The sequence below is a fragment of the Arvicanthis niloticus genome, chromosome 21 (genome assembly GCF_011762505.2).
Source record: "Arvicanthis niloticus isolate mArvNil1 chromosome 21, mArvNil1.pat.X, whole genome shotgun sequence".
In the NCBI taxonomy this organism is placed as follows: Eukaryota; Metazoa; Chordata; class Mammalia; order Rodentia; family Muridae; genus Arvicanthis; species Arvicanthis niloticus.
The window spans coordinates 17,311,578-17,334,272 of record NC_047678.1 but is presented as its reverse complement, the minus strand read 5'-3'; the positions used below and the strand labels follow the sequence as shown (position 1 = coordinate 17,334,272).

General features: G+C 48.5%; 1 protein-coding gene across 3 annotated transcripts in view; it reads left to right on the top strand.

Moving 5' to 3' along the window:
• Window positions 1-21,603, top strand: part of Pxylp1 (2-phosphoxylose phosphatase 1) — a 65,258-nt gene extending 43,655 nt beyond the window's left edge. For all 3 annotated transcript variants that reach the window (XM_034484434.2, XM_034484435.2, XM_034484436.2), the window contains 4 exons: window positions 5,335-5,493; window positions 6,257-6,383; window positions 15,680-15,819; window positions 19,243-21,603. In XM_034484434.2, coding sequence (XP_034340325.1) covers window positions 5,335-5,493; window positions 6,257-6,383; window positions 15,680-15,819; window positions 19,243-20,180 — 1,364 coding nt within the window. In that variant the 3' untranslated portion in view covers window positions 20,181-21,603. The remainder of the gene's footprint in view (window positions 1-5,334; window positions 5,494-6,256; window positions 6,384-15,679; window positions 15,820-19,242) is intronic.
• Window positions 21,604-22,695: the final 1,092 nt, after the last annotated feature.

Genomic DNA, 22,695 nt, shown 5'->3' with positions numbered 1-22,695 from the left:
CTACAAGTACCTGCTCCTCCAGGCCCCCTCCTCCGCCAGGCCCCTCATTAGAGCTCCCTGTGTGTCATCCCTTATGGGTCAGTTAGACCAAGTCTCTTAGAGATCTGAGGTAGGTTGCTGACCACAGCAGGAAGCTGCACACCAGCTTCTCAGAACCTGGAAAGCCCGTCTCCAGCTATCCCCTCTCTAGGCTGCTTGGGTAACCGAGCTTCTACAGAGGATTCAGTGAAGCCCAAGTCAAAGCACAGGCTGCAGTGTATGTCTCACAGCAGACTTCAGCCCAGCAAGCATATTTGGAAGAGCTGTCTGTCCTCTGCCAGGCATTAGGGTACATTAGCATGAAAGAGACATGATCTTGGCCTTCTAGGCATTTGGGGTGGATGGAATGACAAATTGGGGCGCCCCTGCTTACATGTAGTCTGGTATGAGCCTAACAGCTGAAGCTAGACAGACTTATGGGAGACAGATGTAGAAACCACTTGTAAACTCAGAGTGGCCTTCCTAGAGGAGGAAGCTCCTGGCAGATTCAAGCAGCAGGAGCTGGGTGGGCAGAATTACAAGCAAACAGGATCACGAGGGAGACATGCAAGGAGTTGGGCTCTCAGTGGCACAGATGCCACCACCAGGGGATGCCACTGGGATGAAGAGGAGCTGAGACATCACACACCTGCCTGAGAGCCACTGTGAGTGCCTGGTATCTAAAGGACTCCTCAGAGATCCCCCTGAGGGTGGAAACCCTGTCTGGATGACTCAGGAAGTTGCAAACAGCACAGGGTCACCTCAGCAAACTGCCTAATGGACAAGATAAAGGAACTCCAGTGACAGAGGAAGCAGCAAAGATCTTTCCAGATGGATGTAAGCTCTCCTTCTGATTGTGACCTGTTTTTCATTTGTGGTCTTCAAGCTACTGCTTCTTTGAATCATACATGGGGCTCTTGGAACCAACCACTAAGATTCCCACTGACCTCCCAAGGCCTCACGCTTGTGCTTTTGGATAATCCAGGACTCTACACACTCTGTTCTCTTACCCTGCAAATGTCTGCTTAACTGCACCCTGCCTTAGTCTAGAGGAAGTGAACTATAAGCCGGCCAGGGAACCAGAATTTGATAGACTCCATAGAAACCACAGTAAAGACCTGAAGGCACTACCCAGCCAGAAGGGCTAGCCATCGAAATGCCACCATGGACATCTGCTTTGCTCCTCATTTCCCCACAGTAAATTAACTCCAGGCACCCGAGCTCTGCATTGGCCGTTGACATCTCCCAGCCATGAGGAAAAAAGAGGCTCCAGCTGCAGCCAGATTCAGAACTAGGGAATGGTCAACTCCAGAAGTATTTTATTGTTGTTTTATTTAGTAAGGCCTGTAAATATGTCCATATATTTTAAGACCTAGTAATAAATGTTTGATTTTTTTGCATATAGAACACACATAATATGCTACTACTATAAATATATTTATGTTAAACTCAAATATTTGTAGGAAAACAAATAAAATACTTGTTTACATGTGTTTCTTCTATTCCCCAGATGGAACACACTGTGGCATTGTGGGACATCTGATGTGTTACTGGGCTCTCGCCTAGGCAACAAATGTCTGAATTTGGTATGGTTAATCTTGTCAACTTGATAGGATTTAAAATTACCGTGGGATCAAATCTCAGGGCAAGTCTGTCTACTATCTAGACAAGGGGCTACTATCTAGATTTGGTTAACTGAGGTATAAAAACCCACCCTAAATGTAGGTAATACCTAGTTCCGAGGTCTGGAATCCTGGCAGAGGAAAAAGGCGAAAGGGTGATAGGAACAAGAATGTATTGTTCTCTGCGTCCTGACTGTGGATGCAGTGTGAGCTGCTGGCCTCCTGCTCTTGCCGCCATGCCTCTGCTGCCGTGATGGAATGTCTCTCCTTTGACTGTGAGCCAACATAGATTGTGCCTTCCACAATTGCTTCTGTCAGATATTATGTCCTAGCCTTGGGACATATAACCAATACAGAAAATTGGCACTGAGAAATGGGGCCATTGCTGGGATAAATCTGACCCAGTGGCCTTTGGAACTGCTTTGTATAAGAGTTTGGGTTAGAAAGTCCTTGACTGCTATAAGAGAGCTTACTGTGCCATTCTGGTGAGAGTGTGGAATACAGAATGCTGAGAGATGCTGAGGGTGGTGGCCTGACTAAGGAGGTTTCAGAGGGAAACAAAGATTCTGTGAGGAACTGGGTTAGGGCCATATTCATGTTATAAACTGGCATGTTATAGTCTGGCTGCATTCTGCCTGTGTCCTGAGTTAAATTTGAAAGTAATGGACTAACTTGTTGGACAGAGGAAGTCTCAAAATGGGGTAGCACTTGAGCTACTTTGTGATCACTGCTCATGGCGTTTATCCGGTTCTACAAAGAGGGAAGCAACAATTGGAAGGGGGAAAAGCTAGAAAACATTTGACATTTGGCAGGGAGGGAGGGAGGGAGTTTAAAGTTGTTGACAAGAAGCAGCTATGATTGTTAAGGGCCACAGCCAGTAAAGAGCTAGCTCTTGCTGTGCAGGAGCAGTAGGGAAGGCATCCTGAGGGTAAGTCCTTACACACCTTAGACTCCTTCTTGTGCAAATGCAAATTGAAAGGAGAGAGCCTACACTGAGAAGATGCAGGGTGGGAAAGCCTAGGGAAATGTTTTCCAGGGTGAACAGAAGCTGTGCAGCTGCGGTTCAAGGGAGTCAGGCTCCGGGAGCATGCAGTGGAACCTGGCAGTATCACCAATGTAGAACTGGTTTTTGTGAGCACAAAAAGCATACGATTGAGGGGAGCATGGTGTCTCCCACCACCATGGGAGCTGTTGGAAATCCCTTCAGGGAAACCTAGAAAAGCCATTGTATGAAGCATGAAGGTAAGGCCAAACTTGCAAGTGTTGGAGGTGCGAGGGCCATAGGATGTCATCTGAGGAATGCTGCAGTGTGTGGGGCTGGAGGGGTGGGGCCTCTGAAGAACTCCGGAGCCCAGATGATTCCATCTAGAACTCCAGAAGCTGGATAGAGCTGCAGGATTTATAGTTGTCTTGTTCAGAGTCCAATCTTGCTTTGGCCTGCTCATTTCTTGCTGTATCCCAGTTCTTCCCTTTTTGAATTTTATTCTGTGCCATTGTATATTGTAATACATAACTTATTTCTTGTTTTATAGGAGCTCAGTTAAGAAATTGCTCTGAGTCTCAGGTGATACTTGGACTTTGGATTTTCAAACAGCGTTGGAACTATTAAAGATTATGGGGACTTGAAATTGGACTAAATGTATTTTGCACTGTGAGATGGCAAAGAGTCTGTGGGGATAAGAAGAGAGAGGTTTGGGTCTATAGGTGATGTGTTTGGGTATCAAGTTGGCAACCAGTAGAGTTGTAAGGGTTAATCTTTGTTGTCAGTTTGATGGAATTTAGAGCCACCATGGAAACAAGTCTTGGGGAATGTTTGTGAGTGATTATCTAGATTAGATTAATTGAGGTGGGAAAGCCCACCCTAAGTGTGAGTAGTAGTGTTCTGTGGGCTGGGGTCCTGCATCAAATAAGAGGAGAAAGCTAGGTGAGCATATGTGTTACTCTTTGCTTTCTGTTACTGGATGGAATGTGACCAGCTCCCTCCTGCTGCAATGTCTTCCATGATGGGCTGATCCCTCAAACTGTGAGTCAAAAAAAAAAGTCTTAGTTAGGGTTTCTATTGCTGTGAAGAGACACTATGACCACAGCAACTCTTACAAAAGGAAAACATTTCATTGGAGCTGGCTTACGATTTCAGAGGTTTAGTCCATTATCGTCGTGGTGGACATGGCTGCATGCAGCCAGACATGGTGCTGAGAAGTAGCTGGGAGTTCTACATAGGAAAGGCAACAGGAAGAGACTGACACTGGGCCTGGCTTGAGCATCTGAAACCTCAACTCCCCCCCCCACGTCCCTCCCCCATCACACACCTACTTCAGCAAGGTCACACTTCCTAATAGTGCCACTTCGTTATGGGCCCGCAGTGTTACTGTTCAAGTGTGCCTTTTCAGCCTGGGGACGTATCTGTATCTCATTGGTAATTCTCCTTTGCCTTTCTGTAGTCACTAACGTGTTTTGTTGGCTGTTGCTCTTTGTCCTTAGCCTGTTTGTATCCTGTACTGAGTCTTCAGTTGGAGTGTTCTTCTGTACGTGGGGCTTCAGTCACTTGTCTGTTATGTATGTTGCAAATGTTTTTCTCCTAGTTGTCTTTTAAAAAAAAAATAGCATCTGTTTAGCAAGGGGATCTTTCAGACACTTATGTAGAAGAAATTAGGGAACTTAAGCTGATGTAGACTAATGATTAGTTTCTGTTTCAGCTATTGTTTGGGCATGTGCATATACATAAATATATGCAAGTATATTTTTATTATGTGGTTGGTAAGCCTTTAGAAGTCAACCAGGTTTGTGGGGTTTTCACTTGTTTGCAAGCATGTCCTACCCTAGTCGATGCTGCAAATGTGACTGCTACCACGCAGGGGTCTCTAGAAACTCTGTGAAGCTGCAAAACCTCCTCCCAATCATGGAAGGACTGGGGACTACTGAGATAGGCTGTCTGTGGAAAGACAGACAGACAGACAGCTGCATAGCCCCAACCGGAACAGGGAGAGGCCTTCCCAATCACAAGGAAAAAGCATTAAGGTTGCCCTGTTGCTGCCTTCAACTGATTCTGATCACGGGTCCACCCTGCCAAGGTGAATGCTGTCATTGATAGCTTAGCCATTCTTCCAGTCTCCCATGGGGCCTGGGGCTCACTGATAGAAAGACTGATGCCAAGTAGACAAGCCATTACTCATTGTGTGACACTCGACACCACAGGTGACTGGGGAGGAAACAGTTAGGGGTCCATTCACTGCTCATGTGGACCTTCTCAGGCTCTCTTCTGTGAAGCGATTAGAACAGAAACTAATCACTAGTCTACATCAGTCCTCATGAGGACTAGTGAGCAGATTCCTGATATAGGGCTCTAGGGACCACGAAGTGTGGTTGGATGGTATTAATTGAGGTGTGACACACTCCATTTAGCACTTAACAGGCGCCAGTGGACAATGCCCCCACCCCCATGGAGTTATGGGAGCTAAAAGCTTATTGAGAAGAGGGGCTGTGTCCTCATGCACAGTTACTTCCGGTAACTCAAGAATGAGGAGTAAGTGCTCCTTACTCACGCTGAGGGAGGTCTGTTACTCAGGAAGACCCAGGCTGACTTCTTGTTCCGCTAAAATCCACCCTAACTGAAGGAGAGAACACCCCTGTGGCATTCAGCCTCGGCCACGGCAGCTGATCTAGCATCGTCTTACCCTCTCTGCTTTCTTTGCAGTCCACCTGATCCCAGTGTCCACCACAAAGAATGGAGGAAGCAGCAAGAGTCGGAAGAGGGTCATGCCTGACCCAGTGACGGAGCCCCCCACCGTAGACCCTGTTTATGAAGCTCTCCTGTACTGCAACATTCCGAGTGTAGCCGAGCGCAGCATGGAAGGTAGACAGGTGTATGACCTGTCGCTGTCTGGGTAGCCTGGGCCTTAGGACCCAAGTAGACATCCGGGGACTAAGTTCTCTAAGCAGCATCAAACAGTGATAAGAAGCTGGCCAGCCTGGCCTCAGATCCTGCAGCAAGCCTTGCCCTGTGCCTTGGGATGGGCTCCTGGGTCTTAGCACACTGTACCGAGTAGTGGAGGTAGCTGGTCTCTGGTGAGATGTGGGTAAGGCAGACAGGGGCTTGAGGCTGACCCATCCCTGTTTGGCTTCTCAGGGCAAATCCACTATATGCTTAGCATGTCCATGGGGCCTACAGTCTTGCTATAAAGGAATGTGGAAATATTATCCCCCATCAGGTTTCACTTTCCTCAAAGTGCATCATAGGGGGTGTGGGGTGCATGCGTTAGTGTCCTGCTGTGCTTCCTGAAGGACGTAAAGCAGATGTCTGTTGCTAGGGTTTGTATGAGCCTCCCCCGTCTCTGCATGTGAGACATTAGGCACCACATGTACGTCTCACTGGCCTTCAGGCTGATGGCTTTGGGGGCTCTGGGACATGTCAGTCCCTCCCATGAACCTCTGTCCCACCTTGTGGGGCTCCACCCAGCACAGCAGCCTTCCATACAGTTCAAGGCCCTGAGTAGCAACTCTGCCATTTCTGGGTTGCCCTGGGTTCTACCTCTTCAGTCCCCCAGCCTGGGCTTGTGCCACCCTTGCTAAAACACTTGCTTATCTTGTGGTGACTGGAAGATGTGTCTCTCTCACAGGTCATGCCCCCCATCATTATAAACTGGTCTCGGTTCACGTGTTCATTCGCCACGGGGACAGGTACCCACTGTATGCCATTCCCAAAACAAAGCGGCCGGAAATCGACTGCACCCTAGTGGCAAGCAGGTAAATTGCACTTTTTTATGAGTCATCTTCATGCATTCTGCTGTGTGCTGTGCAGCAGAGCATTATGGGAGGGAGGTGCGAGCTGTGCTTTGGTGGGCATGGACTGTTCAGAGTGTTTCACCATCTTGCATTGCATGCTGTTGTGTGACTCCCTTGGGAGACACAGACATCTATTCAACCCAGATGGGACACTGATGACAGATCAGAAAAATGACTCCACCCAAACCCAGCTTTGTAAGCCAGAGACTTTATTGGGGTTACCTAGAGGAACATGGGTGACTCAGAGGCTATTGCCTCACTGGAAAGCCCACCCCAGCATGGGTGATCACTCAGAAGGCTTCACCCCTGTAGCTTCCTGTACAGTTTGCAGGCACTTTCTTCTCTCCCCTTAGTGGTTAGTTATTTCCTGCTGTTAAAATCTCGAACAGGGACTTGTGTGTCTTGTAACTTTCTGAGCTTCCGAGTCTTAAATTTTGTATGTCTTTTCAATTTCATTTGGCTTCCTGACTCCTGCGAGTCTCCTGTCTCTCTCCAGGAGAGAATCTCTGAATTGGGAGAAGAAAGCCAAAGATGGGCCCAGAACAGAGAGGGCATCAGTTTCAGGCAACTCAGAAAATACACTGAGGCCCAAGCCCGGTTCAATCTGAGACCTAGCCCCTCATTCTGATGTTCTGTGTAAGAAAGAAGAGATGGAGTGAGCACTGGGCAGAGGTGTTCCCTGGAGGCACCAGGCACATGGGTCCCTTGGTCTCACTGAGCTCAGCCCCCCACCTTGAAGTGCAAATCAAAGCTCACCAGGCAGGGTTGGGGGTGAGGGCGGATGAGGCACACGAGTGCTCGCAGCTGCCAAGGTCTGTGAGCGTAAGATAGTGTTCAGCCATTTAATTTTTCACACATTATAGGCAGCACTCTCTTAGTTGAAAGCCCTTAGGATGAAAAATAATTGAACAGAGAATGGAAATTGCATGCATAGAAATTAGAAGCAGTTAGCAATAAATGATGCCTTGGCCGTAGCCAGTGTGTCTGGGGGCACATAGCATCCATCCTGTGTGGAGCTTACTGAATGAGACTTAGGGAATGGGGGGGGGGGGGCAGGGGGGAGGTTGTTATTTTGATGGAGTGCTCCTGAGGTGCCAGCCTGCCTACACAGGACCAGCCTAGTCGTGGCACCATGGATTGCTTGCCTGCAGCCAGGGCTGCTCTCTGAGCACACAAAGCTGGAGGTTTCAGATAACTCTTGATTGATATCCCAGACCCCCTAGGGTTTGGGGAGTCAGTGAAGCATTTTAAGTAGAAAGACATGGCTGTCAGCCTGGGGATCCATGTTTTCCTTGCTGCATTGAATTAACAAGGTGTGTACCCTGGTGTCTCCTGTTAGGGGACTGTGAGCACCCTGGCTCTCCTCGTCGCGACTGAACTTTCTCCAGCCTGGCATTCAGACTTTGCCCTGTGATTCTGTCTGCTCTCCACCACCCCACTTCTCACAGCACCTTCTCCTTCATGGCTTTGTGCCAGCTGTGTCTCCCTCCTGCTGTCCTCCCTGCTCACCCCCACTTCCACAGTATCTTCAAGACCCCCTTAGAAGTTCCTTCTTCCGGGTAGCAGCCCCTCATCCCGTATGTGGAACACTGGGGTGGCTCTGTGGCTGTCTAGGGAACTGACAGTACCCACCTCTCACTGTAGAGGTGCCAGGATATACAGGAAGGGTGTCAGAACAGGCGAGGGAAGTCTAGTGTAAAAGCCACCCTAGCTGGTGTAGAGCCGGGGCAAGGATGGAGGCTGCTGGTTACACTACACTTTAACCCTGTGGGTGGGGAGCAGGGAAGGGGCAGCTCAGAGGAGCCATTGTTGTCCATGTCCACCGGGGACAACCGGGTGTTGTGTTTACAGCCAGTACTGCTCTGCTCTTACCTACTGGCCTTCCAGTGAGCAGCCTGAGGACATGTGGGCCACTGGGCTTCTGAGCTAGGCAGCATGGCCGCGGGGCTTTGTGGACTGTCACATGCTTCACTTAGCTGTAGTCCCCTTCCTCTTGCATGGAGTTGCAGTTCCACCAGGAGAGTCCAACTGGTGCAGCTCAGACCCCGAGCAGTCACTATGGGGTTACTGTGGCTGTTCACGGAGAACGGGCCTATTAGCCTGGGCCCCCGGGCGCCCTGCAGCTTAACTTGCCAAGGGGACTCGCCTCTGCCATCCCCAGGCCTGACTACTCCCAAATCACCAAGCCCAACCCAGAGCCCATCCAATGACAGCTTTTGGACTTGATAGCTGCAGAATGAATTTATAACCTCCGTGGGGATCACAGGATACACTTCCTGTCACCATGCTCCTGCTGACAGAGTTGAGCCTTGGCCATTGTATCCCTGAAGCCTTTACAACCTGTTTGACACAGGGCAGATCCCTTCCCCTCTCAGAGGCAACATACTCCATCCTGGAACAAGGGATGCCCTGCCTTCCTTATGTCAACTTTATGTGTCCAACTAAAGGAGGGAACAGGTAAGTATGTGCCCTGGTTCACACAGAAGCTTCATCCACGGTGATGTGACATTGCCCACAGCAGCCTAGAGGCCACCTTGCCTGTGGTGATTTGAATATGGTTAGCCCAGGGAGTAGCACCATTAGGAGGTGTGGCCTTGTTGGAGGAAGTGTGTCACTGTGGGGGTGAGCTTTGAAACCCTCCTCCTAGCTGCCTGGAAGCCAGTCTTCTGTTTGCCTTCAGAACAAGATCACAGCACCATGCCTACCTGAACATTGCCATGTTTCCTACCATGATAACCTACTGAACCTTAGAACCTGTGAGCCAGCCCCAATTAAATGTTGTCCTTCTAAGAGTTGCCTTGGCCATGGTGTCTGTTCACAGCAATGGAGACCCTAACTCAGACATTGCCTAGGCTCTTTCCCTGAGGCGGGTTATTGCTGGAGCCCGCTCAGGCCTTGGGAACTCTGCTGCTGCTCCTCCTCCTGTCCATTTTGCGTTCACAGGAGCTGCCCTGAGTCCTTTGTGGAAAGGACACAGTGCACATGCTTTCCTCCATTTTGGTTGCTCTGGTACAGCGGTCTAGCCACAACCAGTGGAAAACTCCATTCACATGGTTGCCGTGTGTTGTGGAACCTGCTGTATCTTATCATCAGTCGTTATAATCTCTCACCAAGCCTTAGAAATTAAACCTTATCGTGGGTGCTGCTTGCACAGAAAAGAGCAGGGCAGATGCAGAGGCTCAGGCTATCTCTGGCTTCCAGCACCCCCACCCCACACACTCAGATGAAAGGAGTCACTACTTAACATTGTTTAATTAAGTCCATCCTTAAACACAGTGAGGCTTGGCTTACCACTGCAAACATGTACTTAGGGAAGGGGTGAGCAGGCATGCAGTGTGTAGACCTGCTCAGGGCCCCTACCCCAGCAGTGCCTGCTGCCTTCTCAGATGCTGGTTTTTGGCTCATAAATTAGTAATTTTGTGGTTTCCTGCTAGGCAGTAAGGCCTGGAAGGCACCCATTACTTTGGTCTATAGTTGAGTATGTCTGATTCGCTGGTGAGAGCTAGGTGTGTCCATATATGTCTGTTGCCTTAGAGTGCCTACACACAGTGCTGGACCCATTGCCTTTGTAGAGGAAGATAGGTCTCCACAATTGCTATGTGCTGTGTTAGGAAAGGTTCTGTTTCACCCTCCTAGTATTACAGTTAGTCAGTATTGGAGGTATTAACCATGTGAGTGCCGTGCTTTTTAAAATTATTTATTTATGTATGTGAGTACACTGTCGCTCAATTCAGACACACCAGAAGAGGGCATCAGATCCATTACAGATGGTTGTGAGCCACCATGTGATTGCAGGGAATTGAACTCAGGACCTCTGGAAGAGCAGTCAGTGTTCTTAAACCGCCGAGCCATCTCCCCGAGGAAGAGAGTGCCGCTGTGTTTTTAAATGTTTTTAAATGCCCCTTTTACATTCATAAAGATGAGCATGCTTTTCTACATCCAGGAAGAAGAAAAATGGTCCTTTCAAACATTTACATAACAAATCTAGAGTTATGCCCCTTTCCTGGGCCAGACTACATGGTAGCACACCAGTTACATAAGTGTAGTGGAGGAGAAGTCCTATGAAGACCTGGGGAGAGAACATTCTAGATGGAAGGACCAGAAAATGCAGCAGGCCTGCAGCTTGCAGAGCTGGACATGCATTACACTGGGACCAGTCTGCCTGGAAAGGTACCAGGGTAAGCGGCATCTAAAACATCACCCCAGATGGGCCATTCTGCCCTCGGGAGCCACTTACGTCTGAAGAGCCAGGTCTCTCTCATGCTGATGCTGGGTCGTGAGTCACACAAGTGGAAGCCAGCACAGGTGTCTGCTTTAGCAGAGAAAGAAGAGAAGAAAAACTGGAGTGGAAGAGGCTTGGTAGTGCACTTGGGGCCTGAGCCAGTGACCCACAACTCAGCTTATGAGACTGTCTTAGTTAGGGTCTTATTGCCATGACCCACAGCAACTCTAAATAAGGAAAACATTTAATTAGGCCTGGCTTACCCGTCAGAGGTTTGGTCCATTGTCATCATGGCAGGAAGCATGGCAGCATGTAGGCAGACATGGTGCTGGAGAAGGAGCCAAGAGTTCTACATATGATACCCCCCAGGCAACAGGAAGAAAGAGCAAGTCACTAGGCCTGGCTTGAACTTATAAAATCTTAAAAGTCTACCTGCCAGTGACACACTTCCTCCAGCAAGCCACACCTACTCCAGCAAGGCCACACCTCCCAATTGCGCCACTCCCTATGGGGTATGTATGGGGAGCATTTTCATTCAAACCATCACAGGTAGAGAGGGGATAAGGAGTGAAGCCACTCTGAGAAAGAGACCAAAGGTTGTGCAGGAGTCAGGTAGCAGCCAGTGAGAAACTGCTCATTAGCAGTCAGACCCATCCAGGTCACTTGGCAACTTGGGGGCTTTTTATCTCACCTCAGTGGCAGGAGTGTAGCACTAAAATGGGTCCTTCGGACTGCAACCCTACTGGGGAGCCTGGGTTCCGGCATAATGGAGGAGGGGTGAGAAGGTAGAAACTTCTGGCAGCCACAGGGTGTATGAGAACAAGCTGGTGTGATAGTCATGCTGTTATATGTAGAATCATGTAGAAGTGCAGAGCCCATATCCTGAAAGCTGCCTCCCTCGGCCTCTGCCTTCAGCCTCATCAGCCACCCTCCTTACCCTTGTGTGTACTGCTTCCAGTGTACTTTCCACATGTGAGCACACCGCTGCCCCGGACTGTGTCCTCTCTCCAGGAGATACACAGGCAGCATTAGGGCTTCTTCCTGTCTCCTGGCTCAATCGTCATCACTGTAAGATCTACTTAGAACACTTCGCTTAAAATGACTGGGTGCCCCTCCCCCACTCTGCTCTCCTCTCCTGCCTTCTCTGGCCATAGCATTTGTTATTCATTCTCTGTCTGTCTCTCCCTGTCTTTCTCTGTGTGTCTATCTGTCTGCATCTCTGTCTCTCTGTTTCTCTCTCTGTGTCCCTGTCTGTCTCTTTGTCTGTCTTTCTCTGTCTTTGTCTCTGTCTCTGCCTGTCTTCCCCCCACACCCCTCTCATATACATGTACAATTACAGGGTTTCTTGTGTGGTGTGTTTCCCCAGGCGAGAATGTATGTTCCCTCCCTGAGTCAGAGGTTTTTCTTACTTGGGTCTGTTGCTGTTACCACCCAAGTACCCAGGACAAATGTTTGTTGTTAAATGAGAAATTGACTGAGGCTGAACCCTGAGAATGTCACCATTGTCATGGAGGGGGTAACCTTGGAGAAGGGCAGGTGGGATGGGTGGGCTGCATGACCGGTTGGGTGGAGTGAAAAAGCAGAGGCAGGGCCACATTACTAATGGTGATGTCCTTTTGGGAGTTAAGAGCACTGGAGAGGAGCTCTGGCTTCAGCTCCAGCGTGGCCTGTGAGCTATCTCCAGACACTCAAGGAAGAGTGTCTGCCAGGCAGAGGGCTGTGCAGTTAGGGCTTAGGGACATTGGCATGCTGGTTTGAGCATTGTTAGTATGTGGGCAGCAGATATGGCTAAAATGGTCTCAGGCAGAATGAGGAAAGGGGACAGTTGGCCATATCAAGTTTCACAAAAAGGCCCAGAAAAGTACCCTGGGGTTGTCTTTTTGTAAGCGTGTTTTGTTGAAATTGGAAACAATCTATTCTTTAGTTGGTTTAAGATTTTTAGATGTAGTATAAATTCCTTCTGGTTTCCAGCCAGGTGAGCTTTTAAGATTACACTTTCTGGTAATAGCGCCGCCGTCCCAGCTCCAGGTAGCCAGCTCTGCAGAAGCCAGATCACAGCTCAAATGGTCTGTTTTCTCTTAAATGTGATTGGCCATGGGATTCTGCCTTGAGCACTGAAGGATAAGTACATTGAAACAGGGCATATAAAAATATGTATAAGAACTCCCAAGCAAACAACTTGCAGTAATGTTTTGTATTGTCTCAGTTGTCAACACGACAGCAGATTCCCAAGGAGGCCCTAGTCATGAGTTTTGCTGAGGAGAAATACATCCTCAGGAGTCAGGGACAGTTAGGCTTTGTATGAGAGAGACTCAAAGGCACTGCCCTAAACAAGGAAGTTCACCTCTTCCTGTGTAAGGGTAGATTTCTACCACTCAGCCCATCTAGCTGTTCAGGGTGAGGGTTCTTCCAGGTTGTTGGCCTTCACCGCTCTCCAGCAATGTCTCCACAGCTGGCCGGGGGTGCGCCTTTGTCCACACAGCTGGCAGAAAAGGACAGGGCAGGGAGGTCCCAAAACCTTGGAGTGGTATGTGTACTTCAGCAGTGGGTGCTAACCACGTTGCCAAGTAGAAATAACAGAATCTGGCACACAACTATACCCTCACATCACCTACAGCCTTTGTTTTCCATATTCCCATTGAAATCAAGGTATTATAATAACTGCTATGGTGCCATAATAGTCACTATTCTGGGCTAAGGAAGATGCAGAGGTGATATTTTCACAGTACATCTAGGAATGAGACCTGTCACAGTTGAACTCATTCCCACATGGTTTTGGAGTATCTACCAGATATGCTCTGGGCTCCAGGGGATGGAGGTAGGGATGAGACCGGAGCAGTGGGAACCAGGTCAGGCCCCGAGGACTCAGCTACCTAGTCTAGTCTTCCTACTATGAAAAGGATACAGCCAGTAGTTATCTGTCCTGTAAATGTTTTTCTTCTGTGAATCTTCATATTTGTGTCCCCTGAAAAACAGTTGTAATGAAGGGAGGTGGTGTGACTTGGTGGAAGAGCATGTGAGACAGGCTCAACGTATTTAAGGCTTGGGTTTCCATCTTAGTGCTGCAAAACAGAAGAAGGGAAAGAGAGTTGTAATGAATATCATTAGATAGTGCAGCATCGTTAAACAGTCAGATGCCCGGAGAACCTGGACCATCTCAGCAAAACACATGCAGTAGTGAAATTCCATTTCTAAAATTGGCAGCCAAGCATTTTCAGAGCCTCAGAAGTCTCCAACTGAAATAATGCCCCCAGAACAGAAGATTTGAGTTGTTTGGATGGATAGCCAGTGTTGATGTGAATTCACGTTGACAGCCATGTTGTTGGTCTGGACATTTTATTTCCTGGTTTATAAACATTTATGTGCTCAGCCTCAGGCAGAATAAAATGTGCTCTGTTTTTTTTTCCGAGAGACACAGTTCCCGGCAGCCATCCTGGGGGCTTTATTAGACTCTCTTGCATGCCGAGATTAGCAAACTCTAATTTTAAAACATTTTTTAACATGAATTTTTTTCAGCTTTCTGCTTGTGAGAGATGTAAATCCGTTTTGGCATCAGTTTTTAAAGTATTTCCAAAGTTAATTAGTCTGTCAGACAGCAGGGGTTTGCCATTAGAACAATTTATCTGCTTCTCTCATGCCAATTTGCACGAGGTTTTCTTGCCAATGGCTCTCTCTGTCCACTTCTGTTCAGCTGGAAACTGCACACACACACACACACACACACACACACACACACACACACACACACACGGGCCTTTCTGCTGTTCAGAGAAAAGGCGCATGTATTCACAGGTCACTTAGTTACACAGAGAAAAGTGTATTACTCATAGATCATTGTCATCTAGGGAAATCGTCTATTAGTGATGGGTGCTCTGTGTGTCACATCTCATGGCTTTTCTAGGCACTTGTTACTGCCTACCAGAAAGTGGGATATTTTATTTGCAAAATGCACAGCAGCCTATACAGGACTAGGGAGGTTTGGGGCATTGGTTATCTCATTTAGTTAATGGTTTTCCAAAGGGAGTTTAAGGTCAGAAACGGTAGTGAGACAAGTCTTCCATGAGGATATATAAGACAGGACGGAGATGGGAAGGAACGGAGCGGGTTATACGCTGGGAGAGATGGGGAGGAACGGAGCGGGTTATACGCTGGGAGAAAGATGTCCAGCTCTGTGTGGCCAGAACACATGTCAGAAGGAAGCGGGCGGGTCTGGACATTTTATTTCCTGGTTTATAAACATTTATGTGCTCAGCCTCACGCAGAATAAAATGTGCTGTGTGCCCGCCCCTCTCCAGGTGGCGATGTGAATATGTGAGAGGGGGCGTGGCTAATGTGGCGCAGGTGAGCAGGGCAGGGTTAAGCTGAGGAAGGCCAGTAAGGGCCCCACAGCCATCCAGGCGAGCTGTCTAAAGTCAGACCCCCGGGCGTGGCTGTGAGGGTGAGGAGAGGAGATGAAGAAACGATAGGTGGGAGAATCGGCAAGCCTTGCAGGTGACAAGCAGCAGGGTAGGAAAGGAAGAAATCAGAGCAGCTTCCTGCCTACCACAGGACCCGGAGGCACAGGATGTGGGATATTCTGGTGGAGGGCAAAGCCAGATGCCCGTGAATTGTAGTTATCTGAGGTTGGGGACTTGGGATGACATCCACTGTGTGTATAGGTATCTGTGGTCACGTCAGAATGAAATTGTAACCGTTAAAATGTCTTTTCCTTTATTTTTATGCTTATGGGTTTTCTACCTGCATGTATGTCAATACACCACGAAGACCACAAGAGGGCACTGGATCTCCTGAGGCTAGAGTCACAGATGATTGTGAGCTACCATAGGGTGCTGGCAATCAAACTCAGATCCTCTGGTAGAGCTGCCAATACTCTGAACTACTGAGCCATCTGTCTGGCCCTGAAACTGGAACTTTAAAATTACTGAGCCCCGGAACCTGTTTTTGAGGCAGTGGAGGCCGTGACACACACAGGCTGTATGTGCTGATGTGTGACTGGTTTGGAGCGTTCTAACTACTGTTTCTGTTGTCCCTTTAGGAAGCCGTATCACCCTAAACTAGAAGCTTTCGTTAGTCACATGTTGAAAGGATCCGGAGCCTCTTTTGAAAGCCCCTTAAATTCCCTGCCTCTCTATCCTAACCATCCTCTGTGTGAGATGGGAGAACTCACTCAGACAGGTATGTACGATGGCTGGCTGGTCACTGTCCCTCCCACATACCCCTCTGCTTGTATCCATTAGGAGAGACAGATAGGTAAAGTCCTCCAGGATGCAGGGTGCCTGTGTTACCAGTTAGCTGTGTGGGCCTGGCTGTACCCAGACAGAGCTCTTTCAGGGCTGGTAGTCCTGGGCCTTGAGTACCCAGGGCCCAGGGACTGGTATGCCAAATACGGGTTTTTAATGACAAAGCTTTAAAAATTAAGAATTTACTGCTCTGGGTTTAATGCTAACAATCCCAGCATTTGGCAGGCACTGTACTCCTTGGCTTCTAGTGACAATGAGTGGCAGCAGCAGACAGAGCAAGCAGACAGTGCAAAGCAGCTGCGAACGATGCCTTCTAGTGTTAAAACTCACAACCCACTTAGGGTGCAAGGACTCCCAGCCCCATAGTGACTGTGTTACACTTCCCAGTAACCTGGGCCCACACTTTGTGTCCTGTGGCTCTGGAACTCTTTCTTTGGCTTTCTACCTTCTCTTATCTGCTCTCTGTTTCTTCAGCTGCTGTCTCCTTTGAAGTTGCCACTGCCTGAGTGGCTGTGCCGCCACCTTGGCCACTGCTCTGCAGTGATAAAGAGTCAGAGTAGACAAGGGAAGGCCGTTCAGAGCCCTTTCTTCGGACCTTGCAATACGAGGGGGCAGTGCAGTAGGGCTGACTAGAAAAGCAAGCTGAACAGCCAGGAAATGGGGTGTCTTACGTAGGGTTTTACTGGTGTGAACAGGCACCATGACCAAGGCAACTCTTATAAGAACATTTAACTGGGGCTGGCTTACAGGTTCAGAGGTTTGTTCATTCTAGAATCATCAAGGTGGGAGCATGGCAGCATCCAGGCATGCATGATGCAGGAGGAGCTGAGGGTTCTACATCTTCATTTGAAGGCAGCTAGGAGAAAATTGGCTTCCAGGCAGCTAGGTTGAGGGTATTTAAAGCCTATCCCCATAGTGACACACCTACTCCAACAAGGCCACACCTCTCTTAATAGTGCCACTCCCTGGGCCAAGCATATACAAACTGACACAGGGGTTATGGCAAGCTTGTTTTCACTAATTATAACTGTTTCCCCACAAGTAAAGGACTGATTGCAGCAGTTACAGGCCTCTGGGCCACCAGGAAAAGCTCTCTGGCCTGAGAGAAATGGCTGCAGGGTTGGCTAGGGCTCGCCAGGCTTGTCTTACTTACAGTGTCGCTTTCTGAGGCTGCAGCAGACTATCTGTCCTCAGCTGCGTTTGTAGTGGTCTCCTAAAGCTGCGGAAGTGTACTCAGGGCGACTGCAAAGTGTCCAAAGCAACCAGGCTGCCATGAAGGCCATCTGGCCAGTCAGTAGGAAAGGGGCTCTTGGCTGCCAGTTCCCTGCTCAGGCTGCCAGGCAGAGGAGAGGCTGTCAGACAGCCTGCTCCTGGTTTTTAGTCATTCTCAGAGAGCATTCAAAGACTGCCTAGAATTAACTTAGTAATAAAGACTTAAAAGCTCAATACAGAACCAGCAGTCTTTTTTTTTTTTTTTTTTTTTTTTTTTTTCGGTTTTTCGAAACAGGGTTTCTCTGTCTAGCCCTGGCTCACTCTGTAGACCAGGCTGGCCTTGAACTCAGAAATTCACCTGCCTCTGCCTCCCAAGTGCTGGGATTAAAGGCGTTCGCCACCACCGCCTGGCTCAGAACCAGCAGTCTTAATAGCATTTAATGGTATTTAACAACACAGTTGTGTTTAAACCCCTACATCAGTGCTCAAGGGAGAGGTTGGTCTTCTGATGTATCTCATATGGACTGAGACCTCAAGGAACTCAGAGACCCCAAGGTACCTATTTAAACATCTGCTTTCTTAAAATTAAAAATAACTTTATAGGCAAGATGGCTGTGATGAGTAAACTGGGTCTGCTGCCAAGCCTGGTGACTCAGGTTTAATCCCTGGGTCCTACATGGCAGAAGGAAAGAACCGGCTCCTGCAAGCTGTCTTCTGATCTCTGTGTGCACACAGAATACAGAAAAAGAAAATTAAATAGCCTTTCTTGTTACAGAGGCATTGTGTTCATGAGTATAACTTACAAAAGACAGTAAAAGAAGAAAGACCACAGTTCCACTAAGAGATGGATGGTGGGCTGTGGAGATGGCTGGGTGGGTAAGAGCACTGGCTGCTCATGCAGAGGATCCAGGTCCAGTTTGGTTCCCAACACCCACAAGTAGGCTCACAACTGTCCATAACTCCAGTTCCAGGGGATCTGACACCCTTTTCTGACTTCCCTGGACATCAGGCACACAACTGGTGTACACACACACATACAGGCAAATGTTTTTAAAGAAACAGACTCTTGATGCTAAGCTTTCGTCCCGTGCACATGCCGAGGTATCTTAGTGAACCCTCGCTTCTGTCTTCCATTTCATCACGTAAGAATATGACTGAGGTAGACAAGATAACTCAGCAGGTGAAGGTGCCCACCTCACTTGGGGGTAGAATTCTCCAAACATTGGAACACCTGAACATAATGACATAATTGGTCACACTGCCCGTGAGTAGTTCACATCTTCAGAGGATTCCCACCCATTCCTGAGGTGGTGGTCCCTCACACTCTGCAGGCTGGAGGCAAGCCTGCTTTCTTCTTTCGGGTTGCCCTCTCCTGCTTACGGAGAAAGCTCTCGTTTCTGTAAAGAGTTTGTTCCTTGTTGTCTGCTGGTGTGCAAAGCGCAGGCATCGTTAAAGGGAAGGTAAAAGTCCTGCTCCCACTTCCCACCCATCTGGCTTCTGCGCCCTCCATTCCGAAGCGGCTGTGAACATGCATTCTTGCTTTCCCTTCTTTTTCACTTAAAGGGGGCATGATAAACATACTGTCTCCTTTATGGCTCTTAAAACACTCTGTCTGGATATCTGGAATTGCAGAGAATGAACTAGTTGGCTGAGCTTGGAAAACTCCTACAGAGCCAGACTGCGTGCCCCAGAGGTTAGCAGGGCCCTTCAGTTAGGCATTATAATGCCGACAGCGGCGTGGAGGGAACATCCCAACTGTAAGTAGACTGGGCAGAAAGCAGGAAATGGCAGTCATGGCAGATTTCATGTAACCATCTCTGCCTGAGGATGCTGTGTCCCTGGACAGTACACTGGTCCTTGGGTACTTGGTAATTATAGTCTAGATGTGGGATTCCTAGTCTCTGCTGGCCCTAGGGAAATGGGGAGTCCGGTGGGGAGAGGCTTGTGACAAAGGCTGTCCTCCACACCCCATCCTTACACTATCTGACACAAGCCTGTTCTCACAACTTCTACTTCCACGTTGGAACGCGGGTCTCATCCCGTTAACTTCAACTGGTATGGAACATTCCAGAGACAGGCGCTGGTCATTTGTGGCCCTTTTGCTAAACTTGCAGTAAGAAAGTCTCTGTGTCCTCTGGTGTTCCAGGAGTCGTGCAGCATCTGCTGAATGGCCAGCTGCTGAGGGACATCTATCTGAGGAAACACAAACTTCTGCCAAACAACTGGTCCTCAGACCAGCTTTACCTAGAGACCACGGGGAAGAGCCGTACCCTGCAGAGCGGGCTGGCCCTGCTCTATGGCTTCCTCCCAGAGTTTGACTGGAAGAAGGTTTACTTCAGGCACCAGCCAAGTGCCCTGTTCTGCTCTGGAAGCTGCTACTGCCCGCTGAGAAACCAGTATCTGGAGAAGGAGCAGCGACGCCAGTACCTGCTCCGTGTGAAGAACAGCGACCTAGAGAGGACCTACGGGGAGATGGCCAAGATTGTGGACATCCCCACCAAGCAGCTCCGGGCGGCCAACCCCATCGACTCCATGCTCTGCCACTTCTGCCACAACGTCAGCTTCCCTTGCAGCAGAAGCGGCTGCCTTGGCATGGAGCACTTCAAGGTGATCAAGACGCACCAGATAGAGGACGAGCGGGAGAGGCACGAGAAGCTCCTGTACTTCGGGTATTCGCTCCTCGGGGCCCACCCCATCCTGAATCAGACCGTTAACCGGATGCAGCGTGCTGCCTCGGGCTGGAGGGACGAGCTGTTCACCCTGTACTCCGCTCATGACGTCACCCTGTCTCCCATCCTCAGTGCCTTGGGTCTTTTGGAAGCCAGGTTTCCGAGGTTTGCCGCCAGGCTGGTTTTTGAGCTCTGGCAAGACCACCAGAAGCCCAGCGAACATTCTGTCCGAATTCTTTATAACGGGGCTGACGTCACCTTCCACACCTCCTTCTGCCACGACTTCCACAAGCGCTCTCCCAAGCCCATGTGTCCTCTTGAGAACTTGGTCCGCTTTGTCAAAAGGGATATGTTTGTAGCCCTGGATGGCAGTAGTACTAACTATTACGATGCATGTCATGGGGAAGGGGCCTAAGAGGTGTTCAGCAGAGCAGTGTTTTATTGCTGGTTCTGTCTGTTGCTAAGATGTCAAGGTATTGAGTTCTAATGGATGCAGGTTAGGTGGGGTGATCATGCTCCCGGGTTGAGACAAACAGGAAGCACATAACAGTATGTTACTTGGTACAAATTAGCCAGTTCACAGAGGAAAGAAGGTACGTTTTCACGGCCGTGTGCAGCTTAGAATGCCAGCATAAGGCTCAGTACTCACAGTTGCCAAGCCAACCTTAAATATTTTTTGGCCTGCCATGGAACCAGCGAACCTCTGCCAAAATCTTCTTAATCTCGGACATTTACCTTGACCTTGTTGAGTGGAATTTTTCCCAGAGTGATGAGTTCAGAGTGTACTTGGCAGCCTTTTTCTGGAGGGACCAGAAGGTAGGTCAGTATCTTAGACTTTGTAGACTTAAAGGTCACAGAGAATGTCTGTCATATCTTCTCAGCTGTGCTCTGGTGATGTGACAATACATAAATGGGCATGCATAACTGTGTTCCACAGGCCAAACAGAATGGGGCAGCCAGCTCGGGCTCACGGGCTGTGTTCACTGACTAATCTTTAAAGCGGTCTGTACCACTCTACTTTGTCACTTTGAGAGCCGACCAACGACCGCTGTTCAGCAGGTCGTTTGGTAATGTCTGCTAGAAGCACACTATTGGGTCCGTATCTGATGTGATGATAAGCCCAGGGAAGTAAAACACTGGGTCAGAAAGCATGTAGGAAATTATTACAGTACTTGACGCTCATGAGGGTCGTGGCACAAAACAGCTTCAAGTGTGTTTTAAATATTTGTCTGCTGTAGTCTATTGGCTGCATATGCTGGGATTTTTGTATTCCATTTAGTATTTTTATAGTCTAGGAAAATATTTTCTGAGACCAGTTTTAGATGTGTTTGGATTCCTATAGAAATATTTGATTCACTGCACCTGCTTGGTGGTTGGAAGGAGGCCAGAAGCTCAATTCAATTCCCTTCCCACCTCCCCCTCCCCCAAAACTATCTTCCCACCTCCGCCCCCCCCCCCAAAAAAAACCCTAAATAACCAATGACTCATTCATTCCTATGACAAGCTGTGGAATTGGGTCCATTTTTAAAGCGTTTTCATCAATTTAAAATGCCAAATTCCAATTGATTTTTAAAGAGGTTTCTAGAAAAAACAAAACAAAAAACTTTGTTACTCCATAGTTAGATAATCTTTCTAAAGTGTTTTATATATCAGGCCTAATTACAACGAACTCTGTGGCTCCTGGGGTAATGGTGCTAGCTTGTTTGGAAGACGTGGCCCATGCAGGTGGGACCCTACAGCTTGAGCATTCCAGCCTTTCTCTTCCTTTGTGTCTGGTGTTGCATTTGAACACGGTTTGTTTTTAGAAATAAAAAATTTTTGAATTCTTAACAGTACAACTTGCGGTGTGTATCTGTCCGTCCCTCGGGTTCTTTACGAGAGAGAAGCAGTGTTTTAGAATTTCACTTTTAACTGCTTGATGTAGTGCAGAAGACTGTGTATCTCTCCCTCCCTACCCCCTCCCCTCCCCTCCCCTCCTCTCCTCTCCTCTCCTCTCCTCTTCTCTTCTCTCTCTCTCTCTCTCTCTCTCTCTCTCTCTCTCTCTCTCTCTCTCTCGTAAAGCCTATTCAGGTTTCTTTCTCCCACTCACAAGCTGTCAGATTTAGAACTGCTAAACACAACTTAAAGATTTAAAAATAAACGCAAAAAAGAGGGAATTTTAAAAAACACTGACTCGTGACGCTTGCTGTAAGAGTAAGCATTTTGGGTAAGAGCCAGCATCAAAGTTTATAGAAGATGGTTTTTCCTCCTGAGACACTGGCAGCGCCAAGGACAGAGTTCTGAAAGCCTTCCTTCCACAGCAGATTAATTTTAGTGCAAAATACGAAGCCGAGCATATGCATGGATTCTCCCAGACCTTGGAATCTCGGAATTGATCTAACGGCATCACTCATGACCGGCCTGGAAGTGTGCATGGATGTAGCTAGCTCCATGTTTTTATATTAAAATGAATACACTCTAGAAAATAATCCAAGCAACAACTTCCAAAATGAAGCTCAGCCTCACAGGGAAAAAACAATCCCAGTTTTGGCCTCAGCCTCGGTTTCTCCTACTGTGCTCTCTCCACACCCTTGCACAGCAGGTGTGTATGGGCTTTTCCACTATGCAGAGGGAGCAATGGCTGATTCTGCTGCTGGGTGCCTTCCAGTTCAGTCCCGAGATATGCATGTACCTACGACGTCAGATCCCTCAGGTTGAGCGCCCAAAACTGTCACACATGACTGCATTTCAGTTGGCAGGTTTTACCTGTGCCTCTGACCAACTGGCCATGAATTTAGGTCTACCCATCCCCACCCCCTGGGCTTAATTTGCTTGAGCCATCACAGAGCTTCAGGGAAATGCCAGTTTATTATAAGGGATGCTGCAGAGGAAAAGATGCCTGTGGTGTGGGGGAGGGGTGCAGAGCTTCCAGTACTGTCTTGCTGAGCCAC